Source organism: Calonectris borealis, chromosome 4 (genome assembly GCF_964195595.1).
Source record: "Calonectris borealis chromosome 4, bCalBor7.hap1.2, whole genome shotgun sequence".
Classification (NCBI taxonomy): Eukaryota; Metazoa; Chordata; class Aves; order Procellariiformes; family Procellariidae; genus Calonectris; species Calonectris borealis.
In genome coordinates, this window is record NC_134315.1 from 71,368,180 (window position 1) to 71,388,777 (window position 20,598).

At 41.6% G+C, this 20,598-nt stretch overlaps 1 protein-coding gene across 4 annotated transcripts in view; it reads left to right on the top strand.

Moving 5' to 3' along the window:
• MGAT4D (MGAT4 family member D) overlaps nt 1–20,598 on the top strand; it is a 62,724-nt gene that overhangs the window by 17,754 nt on the left and 24,372 nt on the right. The window contains exons 1-3 of one of the 4 annotated variants that reach the window (XM_075150109.1): nt 12,650–12,877; nt 13,029–13,300; nt 17,842–18,003. In XM_075150109.1, coding sequence (XP_075006210.1) covers nt 17,856–18,003 — 148 coding nt within the window. In that variant the 5' untranslated portion in view covers nt 12,650–12,877; nt 13,029–13,300; nt 17,842–17,855. Of the gene's footprint in view, nt 1–6,370; nt 6,565–12,649; nt 12,878–13,028; nt 13,301–17,841; nt 18,004–20,598 lie in introns of those variants that run through there. The other 3 variants (XM_075150107.1, XM_075150110.1, XM_075150108.1) reach the window with 3 other exon arrangements.

Consider the following 20,598-nt stretch of genomic DNA (forward strand, 5'->3'; position numbering starts at 1 on the left):
ACCAAAGGGATATCCCACACCATATGATGTCATCCGCAGCAATATAAAGCTGGGGGAAAAAGAAAGAAGGGGGGGCCATTGCGAGTGATGGTGTTTGTGATGGCGTGATGGAGCCCTGCTTTCCTGGAGATGGCTGAACACCTGCCTGCCGATGGGAAGTAGTGAATGAATTCCTTGTTCTGCTTTGCTTGCGTGCACGGCTTTTGCTTTCCCTATTGAACTGTCTTTATCAACACATGAGTTTCCTCACTTTTACCCTTCCGATTCTCTCCCCCATCCCACTGTGAGGTGAGTGAGCAAATGGCTGTGTGGGGCTCAGTGGCCAGCTGGGGTTAAACCACAACAGTCCTTTTTGGCACACAACACAGGGCTTAAAGGGGTTTGAGATAATGACAGATTTGATTGGAATGTTCTAGATCGAACTTATAGCTGTTATTGCTGTTTAGCTATTAATCAGCAGGCTCCTGTGCTTGCCACAGGGCTTGCTTGCCTCACTGTGTATTAAAGTCCAGTGCTCATTAGTGGCTGCTTTTGCTTTCGCTGCTTGCTGCACTGCGCACTGCTGATCATCTCACTGTGCTGTGCCTGGAACAGTTTGATAACAGCAGTGGCCACGCGCCTGGGCTGGCAGGTGGCCAGGGCATCGCTGCTGGTTCTGTGCTGCTGTACTGGACAGGCTGGGACTCCAGTGTGAACTCGAGTCGAAGGGACTGTGACCTGTGGATGAGTCCACGCCAGAGCAGGTACATCTCGAAGCATCTGTGGCCGTGGTTATGTCTGTGCCGCAGCAGGTATACCTCTGAAGGGATTGTGGCCCAAGGATAAGTCCACGCTGGAGAAGGTACATCTCAAATCATCTGTGGCTGTGGATAAGTCCATGCTGCAGCAGGTACACCTTGAAGCATCAGTGGCTGCGTATGAGGCCATGTTGGAGCAGGTTCACTCCTGAAGGGACTGTGGCTGTGGGTAAGGCCATGCTGGAGCAGGTATATCTCTGAAGGCATTGTGGCCCATGGATAAAGCCACGCTGGAACAGGTGCACCTCAAAGCGACTGGCTGTGGATAAGTCTATGCCGCAGCAAGTATACTGCTGGAGAGACTGTGGCTCATGGATAAGGCTCCACTTGGAGCAGGTACACCCTAAGGGACTGCAGTCTGTGGATAAGTCCAAGCAGGAGCTGGGGAAGGGGAGGAGTTCATTGCAATGTTAAACCCTATAACCTGGCCCAAAGGGACCAGGGATGGAGATTGTATTGGAAATACCTTTAAATTGTTGTAACCCATGATTTGGGTTGCATGTTACAGGAATTACTATAGCAGGAACCACCTGAACCAGTGGAGGACAAGTCTTACAAGAAGCAGTGCAAGTGCAGCAGTGACCCAACCTGAGCTGGCTTTGGTGCCCAGGAACTGCACAGAACACACCACCTCTCCTGTCCTGAGTGACCACCGTAACAGATGGAGCCCAAAGTCATGGACTAAATGAACTCAGTGGACATTTGTGGACATTTTACTGACATTTTACAGGAGTGGTCCATAGACTAAGAGAATGATATATGTGTATTGTGTCAAAGGATGGTGGGGGGTGGTGGGTAGTGAGGATGTGTTGGATAGTGTGAGACCTGAGCATGACGTAAATGATATGAAATAAGGGGTGGAGAATGTGCTGGTTTTGGCTGGGATAGAGTTATCTTCACAGTAGCTAGTACAGGGCTATGTTCTGGATTTGTGCTGGAAACAGTGTTGGTAACACAGGGATGTTTTCATTATTGCTGAGCAGTGCTTACACAGAGCCAAGGCCTTTTCTGCTTCTCACCCCACCTCACCAACGAGGAGGCTGGGGGGGCACAAGGAGTTGGGAGGGGACACAGCTGGGACAGCTGACCCCAACTGACCAAAGGGATATCCCACACCATATGACGTCATGCTCAGCATATAAAGCTGGGGGAAGAAGAAGGAAGGGGAGGACATTGGGATTGATGGCGTTTGTCTTCCCAAGTCACCATTACGCGTGATGGAGCCCTGCTTTCCTGGCGATGGCTAAACACCTGCCTGCCAATGGGAAGTAGTGAATGAATCCCTTGTTCTGCTTTGCTTGCGTGCACGGCTTTTGCTTTCCCTATTGAACTGTCTTTATCTCAACCCATGAGTTTCCTCACTTTAATCCTTCCAATTCTCTACCCCATCCCACTGTGAGGGGAGTGAGCGAGCGGCTGCGTGGGGCTTAGTTGCCGGCTGGGGTTAAACCATGACATGTATACCAAAATAAAACCTTCCTACTGCTTCAAGAGTTTCACTTTCCTTTGCGTCTTTTAATTGATTAAATAGCTTCATATCAATATGATTAATTTTTTTCTGTTATTTATACTTAAATAGAAAATCCTTTTTGTATGGATTGTTAAGAACCAAAGTAACTTCTTCGTCTACTACAGGTTTTGGAATTTGTTCCACTTCCTCTTTTGGTTTATGATAGTCATGAACTTTACCTTAACAATAAATACACACAGTTCATAATCATTGTTTTCTCAGTCAGTTCTCTTTGCTTCCAGTCTCCAGGACTGATGTGTAGAGTATCTGGTGTTGACAATACATTGCAAAATACTTCTGTGTTATAATTAGATTTGTTGAGATAAGCTTGAAAATTTTTAAAGTCTTGTTTTAAAGCACTTATGAAATGTGAGAGTTTAAAAGATGCAAGTTTTAATCTAGCTTATCCTTTTTTTGCTCATACAATGTTTTCTTTACTTAAGCTTGTATTTTAAAGTAAAATACGTAACCAATTACATTTATTTATTTAAAAATATTAAAGCATGCGTTTTTGACAGGTTTTTTCACAGGTTTTTATAACCTGTTATTAAAAAGATATAGAGCTTATTTACTGTAAATAAGGCAGGAGATAAAGATGATTATACCAAACTTGGTAATTTGAGGTATGTTAATTTCTCTTTGGGTTCCAAACTTGATCATCTTTTTCAAGATGTATAACAAGCAAGTGTAAACATTTGACTTAAAGCTTCATTGGGTTCTTTACAGAACCGAGTGATCCAGCAGCGAGCATGTTTGATTTTACACAAATGTTAGTACTTGAATCATGCAACATGTTCTGTATCATCATGTTCAGTCAATTCATAAATTACATTAGGACAGTCAAAAAACATAAAGCAGTAGCTTAAGAGAAACTTAAATTCTAGCTTTCTTTTTTTGTGTTCAGTGGTTGCCTTCCGGTATTACCTTCACAGAGACTTTGGTTGAAGGAAAGATAGTGACCTACTGTTTACCTTTTAAAATTACATTTCTTAGGTGATAGCAGGGCAAATAAAAGGCGACTCTAGCCAGCAATATCAGTCAGATCTCTACGCAGTCAGAAAACTTTCCATGGCAGCGACTATTACCTATTGTTACTGGTAGTTATTCTTTGTTCGTGTATGCTTGTGGATGAAGGACAGCTGCAACCCACATGCAAAATAATCCATTACTTGTTTCACCCATGAGCCTATATTTTGTCAAATTTTTATTTTAATCTTTCTTATCTCTACTCTTGCTTACACACAGATGTGTGAAAACAGTATCGAAAACGTGAGACAATCATCTTAGCAAGAAAAGACATTTGTTACAAAGCATGAGGACAAGCCCAGAAACTCTTTCTTGCAGGTAAGCTGCCTCGATGGAACTTGTCCATTGAATGACTTGCTTAGTGTAAGTATTAGAGATTACTCAGCAACATGTTCTGTACAGTATTTTTAAAGACGATCAGTTTGCCAAAAATTCGGAAAGTCTGCTGCCTGGAGGTAGAACTGGTCAGAAACAGTCAGAAACTCCCCAAAAAACCCTGCGCATCTTATCCCAGTTGTATGTAGTTCTTGAGCATATGAAATAACATATGAAGAGAGCACTGGGAGGAAGATACTAGGAAGGCATGAAGCAAGAAAGAGGGCCTATTTGCAAGTAGGTCCCAAGGCAGTGGAAGTTCATGACATTTTCAGTAATTAGCTACTTTGATTTCTTTTTGAGGAACAGTTAATGCACTACCTCATCATAAGTTAATGCGCGAGTCTAAGAAGTCAGCATTAAGTAAATGATCACCACAACTCAGCGTGGCTGAGTAACTGCATCTGCTTTAGAGTCAGCCTTAATAAATAACATCTAATGCATTCAATGGCAGTCTCCACAGACGTTCCCTGTACAGTGTGTAGGTTTGTTATTAGTTTCTGGAAATATGTGATGGTTGGTTTTTTTTTTTTCTTACTGGCTCTGAAAATAAGCTAAAATTAAGTGTGTGTTAGGCTTCTGTTATTCTTATCTTCAGTAACCCTCCCGCTTGACCACATCATTTACATGTTCACTTTGGCTTTGTAACAGATAAAACACCAGCCAGTCAATTAAAAGGTATTTTAGTCATTACATGTGACATATTTAATGTTTATTTGTTCCTCTTAGTTCTAAATCTCCATTTTACTGCAAATGTGCCAAAATCTACATTGATCCTCCATTAAAGGTAGTGTCTTGAGCTTTTAGTTTGTTAATTTGGAGAGGGAGGATGAGGAGGCAACAGCATAAGAGGATTGAGTCGTAATCACATTGGTTAATAGGAACAATTACAAATACATATTCAAAGTGTAGCCTAAAGAAGATTCGTCAGTAAAAATATCAAAGATACAGTCAGAAACAGAAGGAAGAGGCAAGTTTAGAGTGAATGAGTACAGATCAGGAATAGTGAGGTCTAACTCAGGGTTTCACGGTGATTCATGGAGCCATACTCAGATTTTTAGTTCTCCATTTTTATACTGATGCAGGCTACTAGCAGTCTCCTGCATTATAAATGAATAATGACATTTATAATTCAAAGTAATTAGTAAACAGAGAAGTAAACCCATCCATATCATCATTCAAACACAGGAAGGTTACGCTAACCTCGCAAGAGCAGCAATGTACAATTCGGGGAGCCTAAGATTAACTTTCAAAAAAGGACATAGTTATACCGTTGGTGGTATTAAAGAGTGGCGACATTCCCATTAGGACTCCGGCATGCTTGTGTCTGGACACCAGTGCGGTAGGTTTTTGGTTTGTTTTACGCAACACTATTCCAAATGATTTAGGGTTTTGGTGTAAGATGAGATGCAGTTGTTAAGTAAACAAATAAAGAAAAGGAGGGAAGAGATATTTTTATAGCGTATTTTTATAAACCAAATTATATAAAATACTATATCCTTTGGGTAAATAAGGTAATAAATTATATATGCTAGTAATAAGTTAAGGAAATAGGTAACAGATTAGCAATCAGCTTACTGCTTTTACCAGCTGACCAAGTCCAGTATGATTTCTGAAGTTCTCCTTTAGGTCTTTGCAATACAGAATGGGAAACTGTATTTTCTTTATCGCAGGTGTGGATGGGGGGGTCGCTTTGTGAGCAGGCAGTGAACACGTCAAAGTGAAAGCCACCAACTACCCGCTGATCAGGTATGAAAAGAAGGGCTCTTTTTCTCATAAAACATAGGTGGTTCTGTTAAAACTATATCCCTGTAGCAGATTCTGGGAAGCTCTGTAAATAAGATTCCCCTTCCCTTTATAAACTACATTATATGTATTCTAAGCAGTGACTAATTTTTTGTTTGCTTATGGATCGCTGAGGACATAAAAAGGAAAAGAGGTGTGCCTGCCATAATGGGAAGGCACATATGTGAAGCAGAGCACGATGGCAGAAGTAAAATACCTTTACCAGTGCACATTAGGATTTCATCAGGTTAGATTTTGCAGCTGCTGTCCCTACTTTTTCTTTAAAGATGAACTGCAAAGCTTTGTTTCTTTATCTGACTGTGCTAAATGCATGTATTTATTGTACATTACAGCTTGGCTCGCTGATACAATCTCATAAGCAGTATGCAAACAAATGCACCATTGGCGTTAAATGAACAAAATACTCGTAACCATTATGATGTTGTGACTTGGGCTAAACAGTACCTGCCTCAGTGCTGAGCGAGACAGTTTTTACTGTAAAAGTACAGCCTCTACTTGCCACAGTCAGGAGGTTTTTCAGTTTGGGTCCTAGCGTGGTGAGGGCTAACGTCAGGGGAGGGCTCTGCCCAGGGCTTTGCAGCGAGAATTGCCGTGGGCACTCGTTCACGAGACTAATGTCTCCAGTGGGAAAGCCCGGCGGCGGGAGGAGCAGGTGCCACCGCTGCACCCTGCGGGACCCTCCCGACGGGCGCCCGCTCCCCGGGCAACGCTGCTGTGAAGCGGGAGGGCACGGCGGCTCTGCCTCGCGGGGAAGTGGGGTGCGGGGGGGGGGGGGCTGGGGCATGTCCTCCCCGCTGCCCCGGCCCCTTTCGGCGCAGGGGGCGGGCGGGCCGGCAGGTTAGCGCGGCGCAGACACGCCCGGCCGGCAGTTGCCCGGGCGGAGGCGGCTGCCGGGCGGCAAAGCCGCGGCTGGGAGAGCAGGCGCCGCGGGGGGCGTGCGGGCAGCGCCCCGCCGGGAGATGCGGCTCCGGCACGGCCCGCTCCTGACGGCGCTCTGCCTCGGCGCTGCCTTCCCCCTGCTGTGGTACGCGGCGTGGGAGGGGAGCCCAGGTGAGAGCGGGCACCGGCCGCGGGGGGCGAGGCGAGGCGAGGGCCGCTGGGGGGCGAAGGGCGGGCGGCTCGGCGGCACCTGCTGCCTCCCTCTCGGCGGGCCGTCGGGGCACAGAGGCGCGGGGCTCCCTTCCCCGGCTGCGCCCGACGGCCGGGGTCCGCCCGCCGGTAACGGCCGCCTGACGGCGGGGCGGCGGCACCGGGGGGAGCGGGGCCGTGCCGGGACCGGCAGCGAGGCAGGGCGGGGGCGGTGGTGGGGGCGCAGCGGGGAGGTCGGGGCGTGGAAGGCGTCGGGTCGCCCCGTCCGTCCCCTCCCGGAGCTCCGGCCCCCGCGGAAGGAGGGACGGTAACGGCTGCGCTGCCGGCGTGGGGCGCAGAACCGGTGCCCGCGCTCCGCGGCTCAGCCTCCCGGGTCGGGACGTTCGTCGGGGCCGGGGGGCTGCTCGCCAGCGGCCCCGCCAGCCCTCGGCTCGGCGCCCCGCCTGGCGCTCGTGGCAGCGGGCGTGCGGGGGAACGGAGGAACCGGGCGCTGCGAGAGGCTCGGCCCCGCCTGAGGCTGAGGGCGCAGGTCGCGCCTGTTCCCCAGGGTCAGGGCTTGCGCGCTCCGCGTTACAAGCTTGCCTAACAGCTTACAGGGTTGGATTCTTGGGTCAAACCTGTCCGATTAAAAAAAAAAAAACCACAAAATAAAATTTAAGAAACAATTTTAACAAAAGTTACTAACAAGCATCCTGCATTAGGATGGAAAGAACAAGTCTAAAGGTGATTGCCGTGGCTGTCGCTTTTTACGTGGTTTTGTTTTCAATATTACTCAGAGAGGGCAAAGTAGCATTATCCATTCTGCAGTGGTACTTGTGCCTCATGTACAGTCACTTTTCCATGTGTGTGTTTCCAGCACCAGAATGCAATGCTTAATCCGGAAAAGAAATACCTGAGGTTTTATATTTTTATTTATAAACTTTAAAGTTACATAATATCTTTTTAATAGGTTATGTAGGTGGTACATAGATCTGTGGAAAGCCATGTCTAAGATTCTCTGAGCCTACATAGGAAAGATAAAACTGATGCTATTTTCTGAAAATAAATTAGAAGGTCTCTCCAAATAGTACCTCTGAGGCCTGCAGACGTGGGTTGTTATGTGACAAACTGTTTGGGGTGAGGGAGAGAGAGTGGATCTTTAAGTGCTTCCTATGTATACCTTTACAAAAGGTCTGATTTTATAGATGCAGAAGAATTAGAATAAGCCAGTTAGTAATTTCTAGGATGAACACAGAACTCCGCCTAGCTTTTAATTTATTTCTATTAATTGTTTCTGTATCAAGTAGAAGTGGCAACAGAGATCTTGGCCCCACAAAGGAATATTGAATAGAGTCGAGAGAGTGCTGATCCTCCTGCCTTCATCCTTTCTTGTCAACTATATGGTTGTTTATCTTACAACACTTGACGCTTTTCTCAGTGGCAATCCTGCTAGGAGTGGGGAAGGAGAGACAGAAGTAAAAGCAGGATATGTCTTAAGAAACGAAGATCCAAGAGATGATAGAATGAAAGCGTTTGTCCCATCCGCAGTTACCACCCCTATCGCCACGTTATCTTGTGACTTGTATTTTGTGACTCCCCGTTACTGAAATTCCATTTTCATTCCACTTTCTTTTTGGCCTCTCTCTGCTGGTGTTCCATGCTGGGTGTTTTGCTTTGGGTTTTTTTGTTGTTTTGTTTTTTTTTTTGGGGGGGAGGGGTAATATGTGTTGTGGTATATATGTATATGTGTTGTTTTAACTTTTTCCACAGTTGTCTCCTCCTCCACAGTAAACAGAGTAACTAATTCCTCTCAAATGGTATAATTTTCCTAATTATTATTATTAGCACCTGTTTTCTTAAGCTTTTAACCATTACAAATGTAAATATGTAGTGTTCAGACACATTCTCTCTTCAGCTTGGTAAATCTCACAAATGCGTAAATAAGAATTGATAGTAGTAACTAAAGGAGGAGGTAACAGAACTTTGTATTATGTTTATTTTGCTGGAAAAATAGTCTTTGTTCCTGAGTGGTGTTAGAAGACAGAAGCCTTCTACCCACCCAAAAAAACCCAAGAACAGCCATATGTTGTTACCTTTTTCCACACAGAGAGAAGCATTGGGAGCAAACGAACTAACGCTCTATTGTTGTCACAGAGTATCTATTTAAGAAGGTGGTTTGAAATTAATCTTTTTCTCTGAAAACAGGCAGATACCTCTGCTTAGATATTGTTAAACCTCTCTTCTTCCCTTCCACGCTGCTGAACTTGCCTCTCTACTGACATGCCTAGAGCACAACAGGAGTTCCCACTTTTCTCGCATCTCAAACTGCGATGTTTGTTTTCTTTTCTAATGCCCTTTTCACTTATCCCACCTCTGACTGAGAGGTCAAGTGCTGTCTCAGCTTGTCAGCTCCCATCTCTTTCACTCATTTGTCAAATGTTCTTCTCTGGCTTGTTTTCTTCCACACATTTGTTAAATCTCCACTTACTTCAGTTTCCTTCTCTGCTTTGCCCATTAAAACGTTTAGGCTGCCCTTGACCTTTGACTACAGCATATCGCACTAAGCGGCAGTAGTCTGTAGTATTCCCTCCGGTTTCTACCCAGTTATTGTTTCCTGGATTGTAGTGATGTTGGGATAGCAAATAATCTTTTTTATTTGTTGTACAACTCGGACAGGGCATCCTAGCTCAAGACTGGTGGTCTTAAGTACTTCCATAATATGATAAGTATATAATAGCCCTGTAAAATATTGTTCAGTTTGTCTGCAGTCTCGGAACTTTTCAGCCCTTCAGTATTAGCTTGAAGTGTAAATCGGGTATTGGCTCTGTCCCGATTTCTGTGCAAATAAAAATCAGTAGCTTAAGCCAGCGACCTTTAAACGCTTTATACTAAGGCGTGTTTGCTGTCAATGACAGCAGTAAATAACTGGCTGTTTGGTACCGCTGCTAACTACTCAGTGCAGCCTGAGCGGTGACTTGCAGTTGTGAGACTTAACTCAAGTACTGGTAACTTGAACTGGCATGGCAGGGAAGATGCTCCTGCATCACTCATGCACTTAAAAATGGAAGTTCAGAATCTACCGAAGTCACTAGACTTCAGCCGTGGTGGATAATATATACATTTTAACTATCCTTACAAGGATGTTTTCATAGTCACTTTTTCCATTCCTTTATAAATATAAGCAGAGGTTTCATTTTAAATAGGCTGATATTTTTGTGCCCCCCAAAAATAAAAAAAGATAAAAGTAATTACGGAGACAATTGGTAATCACCAGATCTTCAGCAAAGCCTGATACTGTCTGTCTAAACTTGCATGGTGATTCCTTCAACATCTTCTAGAGTGCTTGCGAACAGAGGCTGCTATTAGCAAGTAATGAGATGGACTGCTGTAGCAATACCTGTTCCACCTCCTGCATGGTTTTGCTGTGAGCTTTTTGGTCCCTCCCCAGGCCCCAAGCAAAACCTGTCCAGAGCAAACAGTTTGCATCTGGGAATAGGAAAGGCTGTTGTCAGGATGATACAGATGTTCCTACTGTTGTGCAACTGAGTTATAATCCACTTGTTAATTCACCTGACCAAAAGTATTTGCTCTCATATAAATACTCCGTATATAGATTTATAGTTATGGAAAGTAGTATACAACTTACAATATACGTAGTGATTTTCTCACACAGTTTTAACTACTGTTTTCCATGTAAATATTAATCAACAAGAAATATCACAGCTATACAAAAGTATGAAAGTAAACGTAAGGAGGTAGCAAATCTTGAAAAACAGTAAAAGAGAAGGCGAGAGTGCATTATAAACTCATTATGAACTTACATAAAGTTTCTTCAGAGGAAAGACTATTCCTGAGTAAAAAGAAACTTTGGTGTCTTGGCTGAATAACAATGAATTTTTAGAAGTCACAGCAATGAGGTAAATCAGATCATCTCATGTGGCAGCGCTTCTTCATGTTGCTTGTAAGGGTTACAAGATTAGATCTCTTTGAATTGATTTGTAGCATGTTGTTGCCCTTTTCACCTAAATTTGTGGGATACTTTATCCAAGTAAATTAAAACTAAAGTTTGTCTGGAAGTTAGGAGAAAGTGATGCTAAAATACGATGTCACAAGGACCTAAGTATGTTAATATATACATGTTGAGTCAAACATTGTGAAACCTGGATTTCTTTAGTTATTCCTTTGAGGTGGGGTGAAGAAGAGAGAACTAGTTCGTACTTAATTGCATTCACAGAAGTATACTTAAGGTTTATCAAATTGTTTAACATATTAAATTTTTCATTATTTCACAAAACTTTTCATCAGGAAAAGGGGTACAAAGGGTTAAAAAGGTATTTCTGATGAAAGTCGTTTTTTTTTTTTGCAGTTGAAATATAGTAATGTACATGCTAGCGCAAACAGCTGATTACACATTTCTTTTATTTCCAATAACCTGCCCATGGTGTGGTGCTTTGCTTCGGCTGGCCGACCCCTGCTCCTGCTGTGCACCCAAGCGCAGGTCCCCAGGAGATTCTGTCATGTGTGGTGGAGTTCTTTGCAGGTTTCCTGCCCAGACCCAACTGGCACGCTCTGGCTCAAAGCTTCAATTAAATAGTGGCAAATTGACAGATTTGATAAGGCGTCTTGAATGACACCGTTCTCATTTCAGCCAGTACAGCTTATCCAGATTTACGAACATGCAGAAGCCAATTTTCCTGCCTTCTCTAGGCCTGTTAGGCTGTGTTTAACCACCATTTTCCCCACTTGTCCCAGTTGACTGCTAGGCCACATCTTCCCTTCTTGCCTGCATGCATATGTTTCCTTCCAGTGGAACTGAGAGCATACAGAGGTTATTGCACATCCAGGATTTGCCCGGACATGCAGTCAGGATGTGGCCGAAATGCACAGTGTGGTAAGGGAAGAGTTTCTCCAGTCCACTGAGTACTTACTCAGATTCTTTGCGTAGTTCTGCATTTAGGTATTTAAAAACAACATGCAATATACATACAACAACCGTACAACAACCTCAGTTGGGACTTAAGACTTCGTATTTACTGATCCCAAATTTTATATCAAAATTCATATCCAAGACTTACAAAAGCTGTATAGTTTTACTGGCTTCTAAATGTGTAGTTTACTGAACTAAGAGTCTGCTGCTTCTTGCAGTTACTTCAGGCGGAATAGTGGCTGCCTTGTCCTTAAAAGTAGAGGAACTGAGTCATAAATCCTATAAAGATTCAGGTACAAAATGAGACTAGTTGGTGTTGGTTTTCGTAGAGAAAGGGATAGGGAACATTTCAGACCTCTCTTTGTTTGCTGTGCAGTGTCTCATCACAACCTGTACTTAAACAAGGGTAAACATATGACCTTCACGCTTTCCTAATGTTGCACACTGAGCCTTGAGGAACACAGTTTTATCCAGAAATACTTTAGTTAGTAGCCAGGCATTTAATTAAATGTGTGTATAAATGAGTGATTGTTGCTACATCAGGCAGAACAGTAAAAATATTTAAAATACTAACCAGAACGAAGCAATAACCATTGCTTGAAGTGAATGAGTACTTTTTATTTCTCTGATAAAGGCCATATTCAAATCAGAATTTTCCACTGGGTTATTAAGAACCTGTATCGTGTTACTAACATTACTATGTTAAAACCGAAGTATAACAATTATGGGCAAACACCATGCAATATCCATTCAATTTATACATTTTTCCACTTATTTTAATACTATTGCTTTCCTATATAGTGATGTACTGACTGAGCGTTTTAAGATCACTTTTCACTACATTCTAATATAGGAAAAGACTCAGATCTAAAATGAGGATTGTTTGCCAACATTTAAGAAAATATTATTAGAACTTAAGTTGTATTTTCTTTGAAACAAATTTGCTTATCTATTTTCAGTTAGATACAGTATGTAAATGGTTCAGTAAACAGTATTTTATGCCAAACCCAATAGCGAGTCCATGTTCATTATACAATTGAATGTGGTTTTAAAATTCAGTTATTAACTTTGACCTGCCTCTTACTTTGTAAGGTGTTTGTTCATTTTAATACTGGAAAGCAATTCTGATTCTCCTCCTAGTGTATCCTCTGTATGGGCACAGAAGAACCCTAACTTCCCCCTCAAATTGCCAGCATACTGCTTTTAGTTGATGTCACTGGATTAATGCAGTGTCCCTCCGCTGGCCTCCACTGTCTGGAAGCTCCTGATGTGGATTCTGTCAAAGACGAGTAGATGCACTGGCAGAACATGCTGCCGCCTGGTTCCTCGGCTTGCTTAGACGCCTACATAGAGAGCTATAAAAACATGGTGAGAGAGTCCTCGCTGCCTGTTAAGCCCCGTGCTTTGGCTTACCAAGCCTGCATGTTTGATACTGCTGCGTCACAGCCGGGCAAAGGTTTCAGCCAGCCGGCTGAGAATTGTGCCTGGCTGAAATTAATCTTTCTCCTCCTACTTGTAGCCTCCGCCATCCGCCATAGCAATAGCCCCTGCAGCCCAGTTGCCATCAGGACAGATGAGTGGAAACAGTTAGAAGCTTCTTAACCTGTTCACTGAACCTTCCCTTTTCAACTGTGTAAAATACACCAACCTCAGCACTGACTGACTTCAGAGACTGCTGAAGATTTAGGACATGCATTAAGACATGCTGTTTCCTACGCTTAAAGCTCAACAATCGAAGCTACACCAGTTCTGAGGAGCCTTAAACATAATGGGTGAATGTATCCAATGCAGGTGAAGTGGCTTCTGACTTTCTGGTAGTTTTTTTTGGCTGCCTCTAACCTGTTGGGAGACGCAAATAATTCTGTGCTGTAATGCTATAAACAAAATATTTAAAGATCATGCACAAACGCACAAGGCGTCCTTGCCTGGAAATGTGCTTAAACACCCTTAGACTTTAGCACATGGTTGAATTTAAGTGTTTGTGTAAGAACTGGCTGTTCTGAACTAAGACAGAGGCATTGTTTGGGGGATTTTCTTTTCCTCCTTACTCTGAAAGAACAAAACCCAAGCTTGCAAAGCGTGTAACAAGATTTAGAAAGGTCCATCTATTTTAGATCAGTTACGGGAAGATAACAAACCGCCACAGTTATTAGTGCAATGCATGCCTCAGTGGCTTAATATGCTTCATTAACCTGAACAGCGAGCAGTAGTTCCAAGCAGAGAGTATGACAAGATCTTTTGCAGTTAGTGTGCTTACACAGTTTTCTTTTAAAGAGGGCATTAACCAAAATTCAGTTTCTAAAAGAAAGTGTCTTTAGGTACGGTAAACAGTGTAGCTTGTATTCAAGAAAGGGGAACAAGAGTAACTGCTAGACTATGGGATGTTTTCTTTCCTCCTTTCTGCCACTCCCAATTTTCCTTTTCTTTTCTTTTTCCTTTGAATGCTAGGAGGAGATAGTGATGAATTGTTCCACAGCTCTTAGATAGTGCCAGAAATCAATTGTTAATAAAACTGGAAGCATTTATGGTAATAGGAAGTATGCGTGCGTGGAGCTAAGAGAAATAATGGGTTGACTTTCAGAATGAGTATTTGCTTTGGAGATTAGTATTGTTTCTAAACAGTTTCAGTTTCCGGTGCAGAAAGTTATATATATGTATCTATTAGGAGATAACACAAGATTGCATTTAAAACCATTTTAAGTGTTGCCATCTTAGAATTACAGTACCCATAAGTATATATGACAACGTGTAGTGAACAGTCAGAGGAAATGCTGTAGTAGAGCTGAAAATTCATTGGAAAAGCTTTGAGTGCTATCACTGAGTCTGGCTGGTGGTTGGTTTTTTTCCTCCCCTGGCTTGTAGCCAGCATAACCCCGTTGAAATTTCCTAGTAGGGTTTCCTTAGCCTGGCAGAGTGATTCATCTTCAGCTCACCAAGGAGAAAAGACGCCATAACCTTCATTTACTTTTTGTAGCTTTGCCATAGGTCCTCATCTCCCTATTTTCCGTTTTTTTCCTGACACTCCCCGTTGCTGACGGAACCATTAGTAGAGAAGGTGTTGCCAAGTCAGGCTATCGCTGGGGTCAGACAGTGTTTCATGAGCCAAAGCTCCTTTCTCCTGGCCCTCCCTGCCAGGACGAGCTGTATTTGTGAAAACGCCCCGTCTGCTTCTTTCCAAGCAAGCTATTGCACGCGAGTTCTGTGTAGATCCTTAGGTTAGAACCTAAAGAGCAACACTTTCCACACACACACTAAAATCCATTTAAACTTAATGACCATTTAGAGTCTTTAGCTTCATGATGCTTCTAATTTTATCTTCCTGGCTTGCTACAGTTCTATCAGTAATCAATACTGTTCATGACAGTACCTTCTTGCACAGCAAAATACAAAAAGTTCAGTACTGTTTTCCAAACACATTTTTTGCCAAAGTTTACTAATAGTTAATATTGCTCATTTACATATGCTCTAATAACACTTAGAACATTTCATGTTCTATTTCAAACTATATACGTTTATAATAACAAACTCATTCTTCGCTAAGGGTGAGTGAATACTACGTTCCTTTTGTCAAACCCTTGCTTCCCCAGCTGTCAAAATCGAATGAGATAAGCGATTACTAAGACCCTTGTTCTCCTAACCGAACAGAGGCTTCAATTCTGAAAGACTCAGAAATGCGGTTTGCCTCTTCTGGCCTGAAGAAATAGATAAGGCCAGTTACAGATGCCAGCTTCTTTGGGTGCACTCAGAGCGGAGTATTGACCTTTTATTTGCCGGAGGCATCTATCATATTTTGGTAGGCTCACCTGTAAGTAAGCAAATAAAACTACAATTACTTGGTGCTTGCCAAAATGTCAGCCTGGTAGTGACACGGAGGGTTTTGAGTCACACTGACACTGGATAGCTGAAAAAATTGTAAAGAGAGGGACTACAATGTTATTACTCATCTGCAATTTCTTTACTGATTCCTCCTGTACTATAGTTGTACTGAGGAGAATTTTAGTTGATTTAGCAAAATCTTATGCTATTACACCACTGGAAATGCCAATGGAACACCACTTTCCAGCATTTAATTACGAAACACCTCCATTACGAAATGATTGATTCCCTTTTCAGAAGCAGTAAGTTGCATCCTATGATAACCTGTATTTATCCTAAGATTGTGGGCTTGCTCTTTGTTGTTTGCATCTTCCCGGGAGCACGTGGAACTTTACTGCAGGTTAAATCTCCACTTTTTCTTGGCGCTTGATGCTATCTAACTCCTAATAAAGGCAATTGGACTTCAAAGAAAAATGCACATCCATTACTGTATCTTTAGTTTATACCTCTGAATTTGTCTTGGAATTGCAAGATAAATCTCCATCGTATTACATGTATTGATGCTCTGTTTGGAATCATTTTCTTGCTATGAAAACAGTATGATTAATGTCTGTCAGTCACCTAAATCAGCTTAAACCTTCTGTTTCCATTTTATTCGTATACATGCTAAAGCTTGGATTATGGCATTGGAAACACAGCTGCGAAAGAAAAGCATAAAACAAGAATGCGTATTCCTACATAGTAGTTCATGAAAGGGGCCTTCCTTAGGTGCTCCAATAATTTAGCTCGTTTGGGGTTCTAGCTCTGTAGCCTAATGCCTCATGACAGATTTGTATTGAAAATCTATCTTAACCTTTCCCCTGCAGTTGTTAAAAGATGGACTCTACATCTGTTTCCTCATCTGACTTTCCATTTATTTATCTATTTATTTATTCCCTGATTATTTTTTTAGGGAAGCCTACTTCAGTAAAGTAGAACTTTCTTGTTGCATACAGCTGAAATAATGCAGTTTTCCCCTCCCTTCCACAACGCTAAATTTACATTCATAGCTGCATAGTACAGAATACCCCTAGATATGAATGCCTTTCTTGCAAGTCAAAACATTTTTAAGACTGTCAGAAAAATTTAGGAAGCATTCATTTTATGGGCATTTTACTAAACATACTTTAAATTTTTAATGAGACCAATAATAATAATACAGAACACATGTTTACTTCTTTTTTCTACTTTCTTCCTAGATGTTTTAAACTTCGGGGTCTCCCAATCATAGATTTATTGATTACACTAAGGACTTCTGTTTACTGCAAAAAAAAACCCCTAAAACTGTTTATTCAAAATGCAAATTAATTCCAGTTTGAAATCCTCTGCAAATCCTCACGAATTTGTATTACCCGCACATTTTGCTCTTAGTCACTTTTACAGGCTAGAATTCCCGGGAATTCACTTTTGCTGAGAGACAATGGTGGGTCCTAGAAAATGAGTCCTGCCGAGGATGGGACTCATCACAGTCCACAAATAGAATGGGAGAAGTGTCTAAATAACAGCATTTAACTAAAAAAGAAACCCAATTAAAAAAGCAGCACTATAAAACATTTTTAAATGCGGTAGAAGTCCCCTCCTGCCCTCTACTTTCTTTACTTCCTATTGCAAGGTGAGTGACATTATTGAAATGTTGCCTTAAATTAATTTTAGTAAGTCTAACAATCTTTATTGACGTGGCAATGAGGCAGTGGAGGCACTGACAGGTATGAGTCTTGTATATCATCTGTGATAACTGAGAAGTTCTGACAGTACTTGCTTCTTAGGAAAGTGGATCTTCTGTAAACGTAACATAGACGTTATCTGAGAATACTATGCAGAACAACAGAGGTGTCTGATGACCATGACTGAGAGTACAGTCTTTCTAATACCGATACGATTGTAGAGTATTTCATCAAAGGTGGGCTATATAGTATGAAGGTATCCTTCAATCCAGAGCACACTTTCAGTTGTTATCTAATTAAATATAGCCAGGAGTTCAAATAACCGTCTTTACTAATAGTTCTTAATATACTCCAGGCACTTTTTAACTCATAGATGAAGACTGAATACCTTAATATCTGTATTTTAATCTTAATAGTGTTTTATGCAAAAGACAAGCCATTGCATAATTACATTCTTCAATGTGATAAGGGTCATCAAGATTTGTAACTTAATGAAAAATGTTGTTGGCTTTACTGGATAGCACCTTCCCCTGCAACTCATAGTCTTTCACTGATTTTTTTCCTTATTATGGATGTCATATTCTTGTTCCTGTCTTCAATTGCAAGCCTTTACCCAGCTGTGCTCCCTAAACTCTACTTCTTAATACTCTTCCAGACGTGTTCATTCCGTGAATAAACTTTGAGCGGCCTCTTTTATTATTGTTTATACACTTCTGGTCATGTCTTCTTCTGGACCATCTCTTGTTCTTAAACTTTCTGTTTATTGAATCATATAATTCACCTCTTTGAAAAGAAGTTATGTTCTCATTGCAGGAAATGACTTAGACATGTACAAAAGCCAGTTTCTGGAACTTCGGCAAAGACTATTGTATGCTGAAAAGGAAAATAAAAAAAGATCACACGAACTGAGCAGTGCCCTAGATGAAATTAAACGTGTAGTTGCAAGAAGAATGAACTTGACATCAAATCATACAGGTTTGTATGTATAAAAATGTACTGTGTTACTGGTTCAGAGTTTTGTGTGCTCATGTTTCGTTATCACTGGTGCGGGGAGAAAAATCATTGATTTGATTATATTAGCATTAGATAGAAGTTTCTACTTTAAAAAAAAGGGCGGGGAAGTAATCTGTAGCCCTTCTTTAAATAGGATTGGTTAGTAACTAAACAAATAAGGAGAGAAAAAAAAAGGGACACAATAGACTGCAGCGGTGTCATAGTGGCAAAGCTGTACATATTGCTAATAGAGTTTCTTACGGTGCTTATCCCTCTCTTGCTGCCAACTACAGAGCACAGAATAAGCTATTTTTACCAGTTTTTACTATGCCACTACGCCCTGATAAATACTAGGGCTGTGCCTAACCTGGAAGGCAGGTACACCTCCTCAGATGTTCCACAGTCCCGGTCCCCCTCCTGTCCAGGTGGAGTGACTTTTGGGGGAGACTTTTTGGCCACGAGTGCTCTGCCATCCTGCCAGCAGCCCCCAGGCACCGAGGTGTGCGTGGTGGGTGCGCAGTCTCATCTCAGCAGGCAGCCCACGTACAGCTGGGTGCTTGCCTGAACCCAGGACTTGAGAAGCCCCGTGAGGTCTTGCTGGCTATATACAGCCTAAGAATGTTCCCTTTGGAATTTATTTTTATCTTGCAAGTAGTTTGTTAATAATCTGAAGGAAATGTGAATGCTTTTAAGTGATGCCAATTAAAAGAAAACGTTTGAGGGGGTTTCTCTGCTTTTTTTTTTTTTTAAGAGGGACACCAACATACAATTAAGTTTACTCTAGTGATCTGGCTTCTTCCCATTGTTTAATTAAACTTATTTATTTAAAAATGTATTAGATCCCTGCTGTACAGACTGTTGTACATCCCCATCTACCTGCACAGGGTAGTTGCATACAATAGATTAGACAGTTTGATTCTGTCCCCTAAAAGACATGAGGTAGTAGTGCAGGATCTGCCTTCCTCCCTGTTCAGATTGGAAGAGCTACTTCCCTGGGGAGAGAAGGAAAACTAGAAGGGGCATCTCTGCGCTGGAGGCATTCCGCAACACACCCCGACTTCAAAAACAGTCTGGATGCTACTGAAAACTACTTTTTAAAAATCCTTCAGTACATTCAGTACAGCGGGCTGGTATCAGATTAAAATAGGGAATTAGCCAGGACTGTTAGAGGGGAAGAAGGAATAAGGTGCATTCCTGCTTTGTGTAGTCAGCTTTGTTTCTTACCCTGTTCTTCCCTGCCTCTTTTTGTCTGTTTATTCAATATTAATTCAGTGGGACTGTTCAGATGCATATAAACAAACGCTTGAGTGTTGGCAGGGTTGTGGCCTTGCAAGCTTTAGAATAGAGACCATGTTGTCAGCTACATGACATATATATATATATATATGTATGTATGTATGTTGGTGCTTTTTTTTTTTAAACTGTTTTCTGTAAAGTGGGGAATCTCTGTCGAGTCCTGATTTTCAGTGGGAATATCTTTTGGAAGTTGAAAAACTTCAAACAAATATTGCCCATTCAGTAAACCTCTGTCTTCATTGATCTAAGCCGAGTGAATAAAGCTGATGATGGTAATTTGTAAGACTTGTTTTAAGTAACTTTGAAGGGTGGTAAATTTGGGGAGTTATCTTAGATGCATTTCTTAGGAAAAATAGCTTTCCATCGAAGTCAATAAACCTCCTGTTGCGTTGCTGTCTGTGAAACTGTGAGTTTTCAAGTTTTCTGCAGCTTGGAAGGCTGTTAACATGATTTTGTGGGCTAAACCTCATTGAGGTGGTGTTCTGAGACCAGGAAGCCCTAGCACCAGCCTCCTTGCACAACGGATGAAGCGTCTGGAGGAGGCACCCACTGAATTACGAGTTACCTTATCTGAATTCATAGGAGCTTTATTTTTCTTTCAGGGCAAAAAGACATACACATTGTAGGTAGCTAGAAGGGTATAGAAAAATTCACCAACAGAGAATGACAGACAAAATTCTAGTATGAAAGCCATATGCTGCCTGTGTCAGGAAAGCAAGATTTATGCCTTTAGACAACTGGTAAATAAAGTCTGGAGTGATCTTCAGTTTTGTTTCCAAGCAGTTTTCTTAAATATTAGAAAGACCATTTGTTATTCTTCGTAAATATAGTCTTAATTTTAATCCCTGCAAATGCCTTTTTAAAAATTGCATGGGTGCATCTCTGCCCCCATGAGTATCTTACATTAAGCACAATTTATTTTGCAAGCTTATAATTGATTTTATAATGATTTTAGAATTAAGTTGTTCAAGTTTTTATTAAATTTATTTTAAAGAATTTTTACCACCACTGGAAGATGCAGGAATGTTTATATCAAGGAAGATAAATTAGTAGATTAAATGGTATCTGTGTTTTTTTATATGGCTTATTTTAAAAACAATAGGATTATTTTTGTAAGGTCACATTTGAGTTACTTCAACGTGAATAAATTATTTTCATCTTTATTTTAAACTAGTAAAGAAAAAATAAATATTCCCTACCTTTCTCTTAACTGCTACAGTCTTTTGTTTCTCAGATAGTTTCTAAAGGACTGGATCTGGTTGTTCTTTTCGCCTTAGGAGT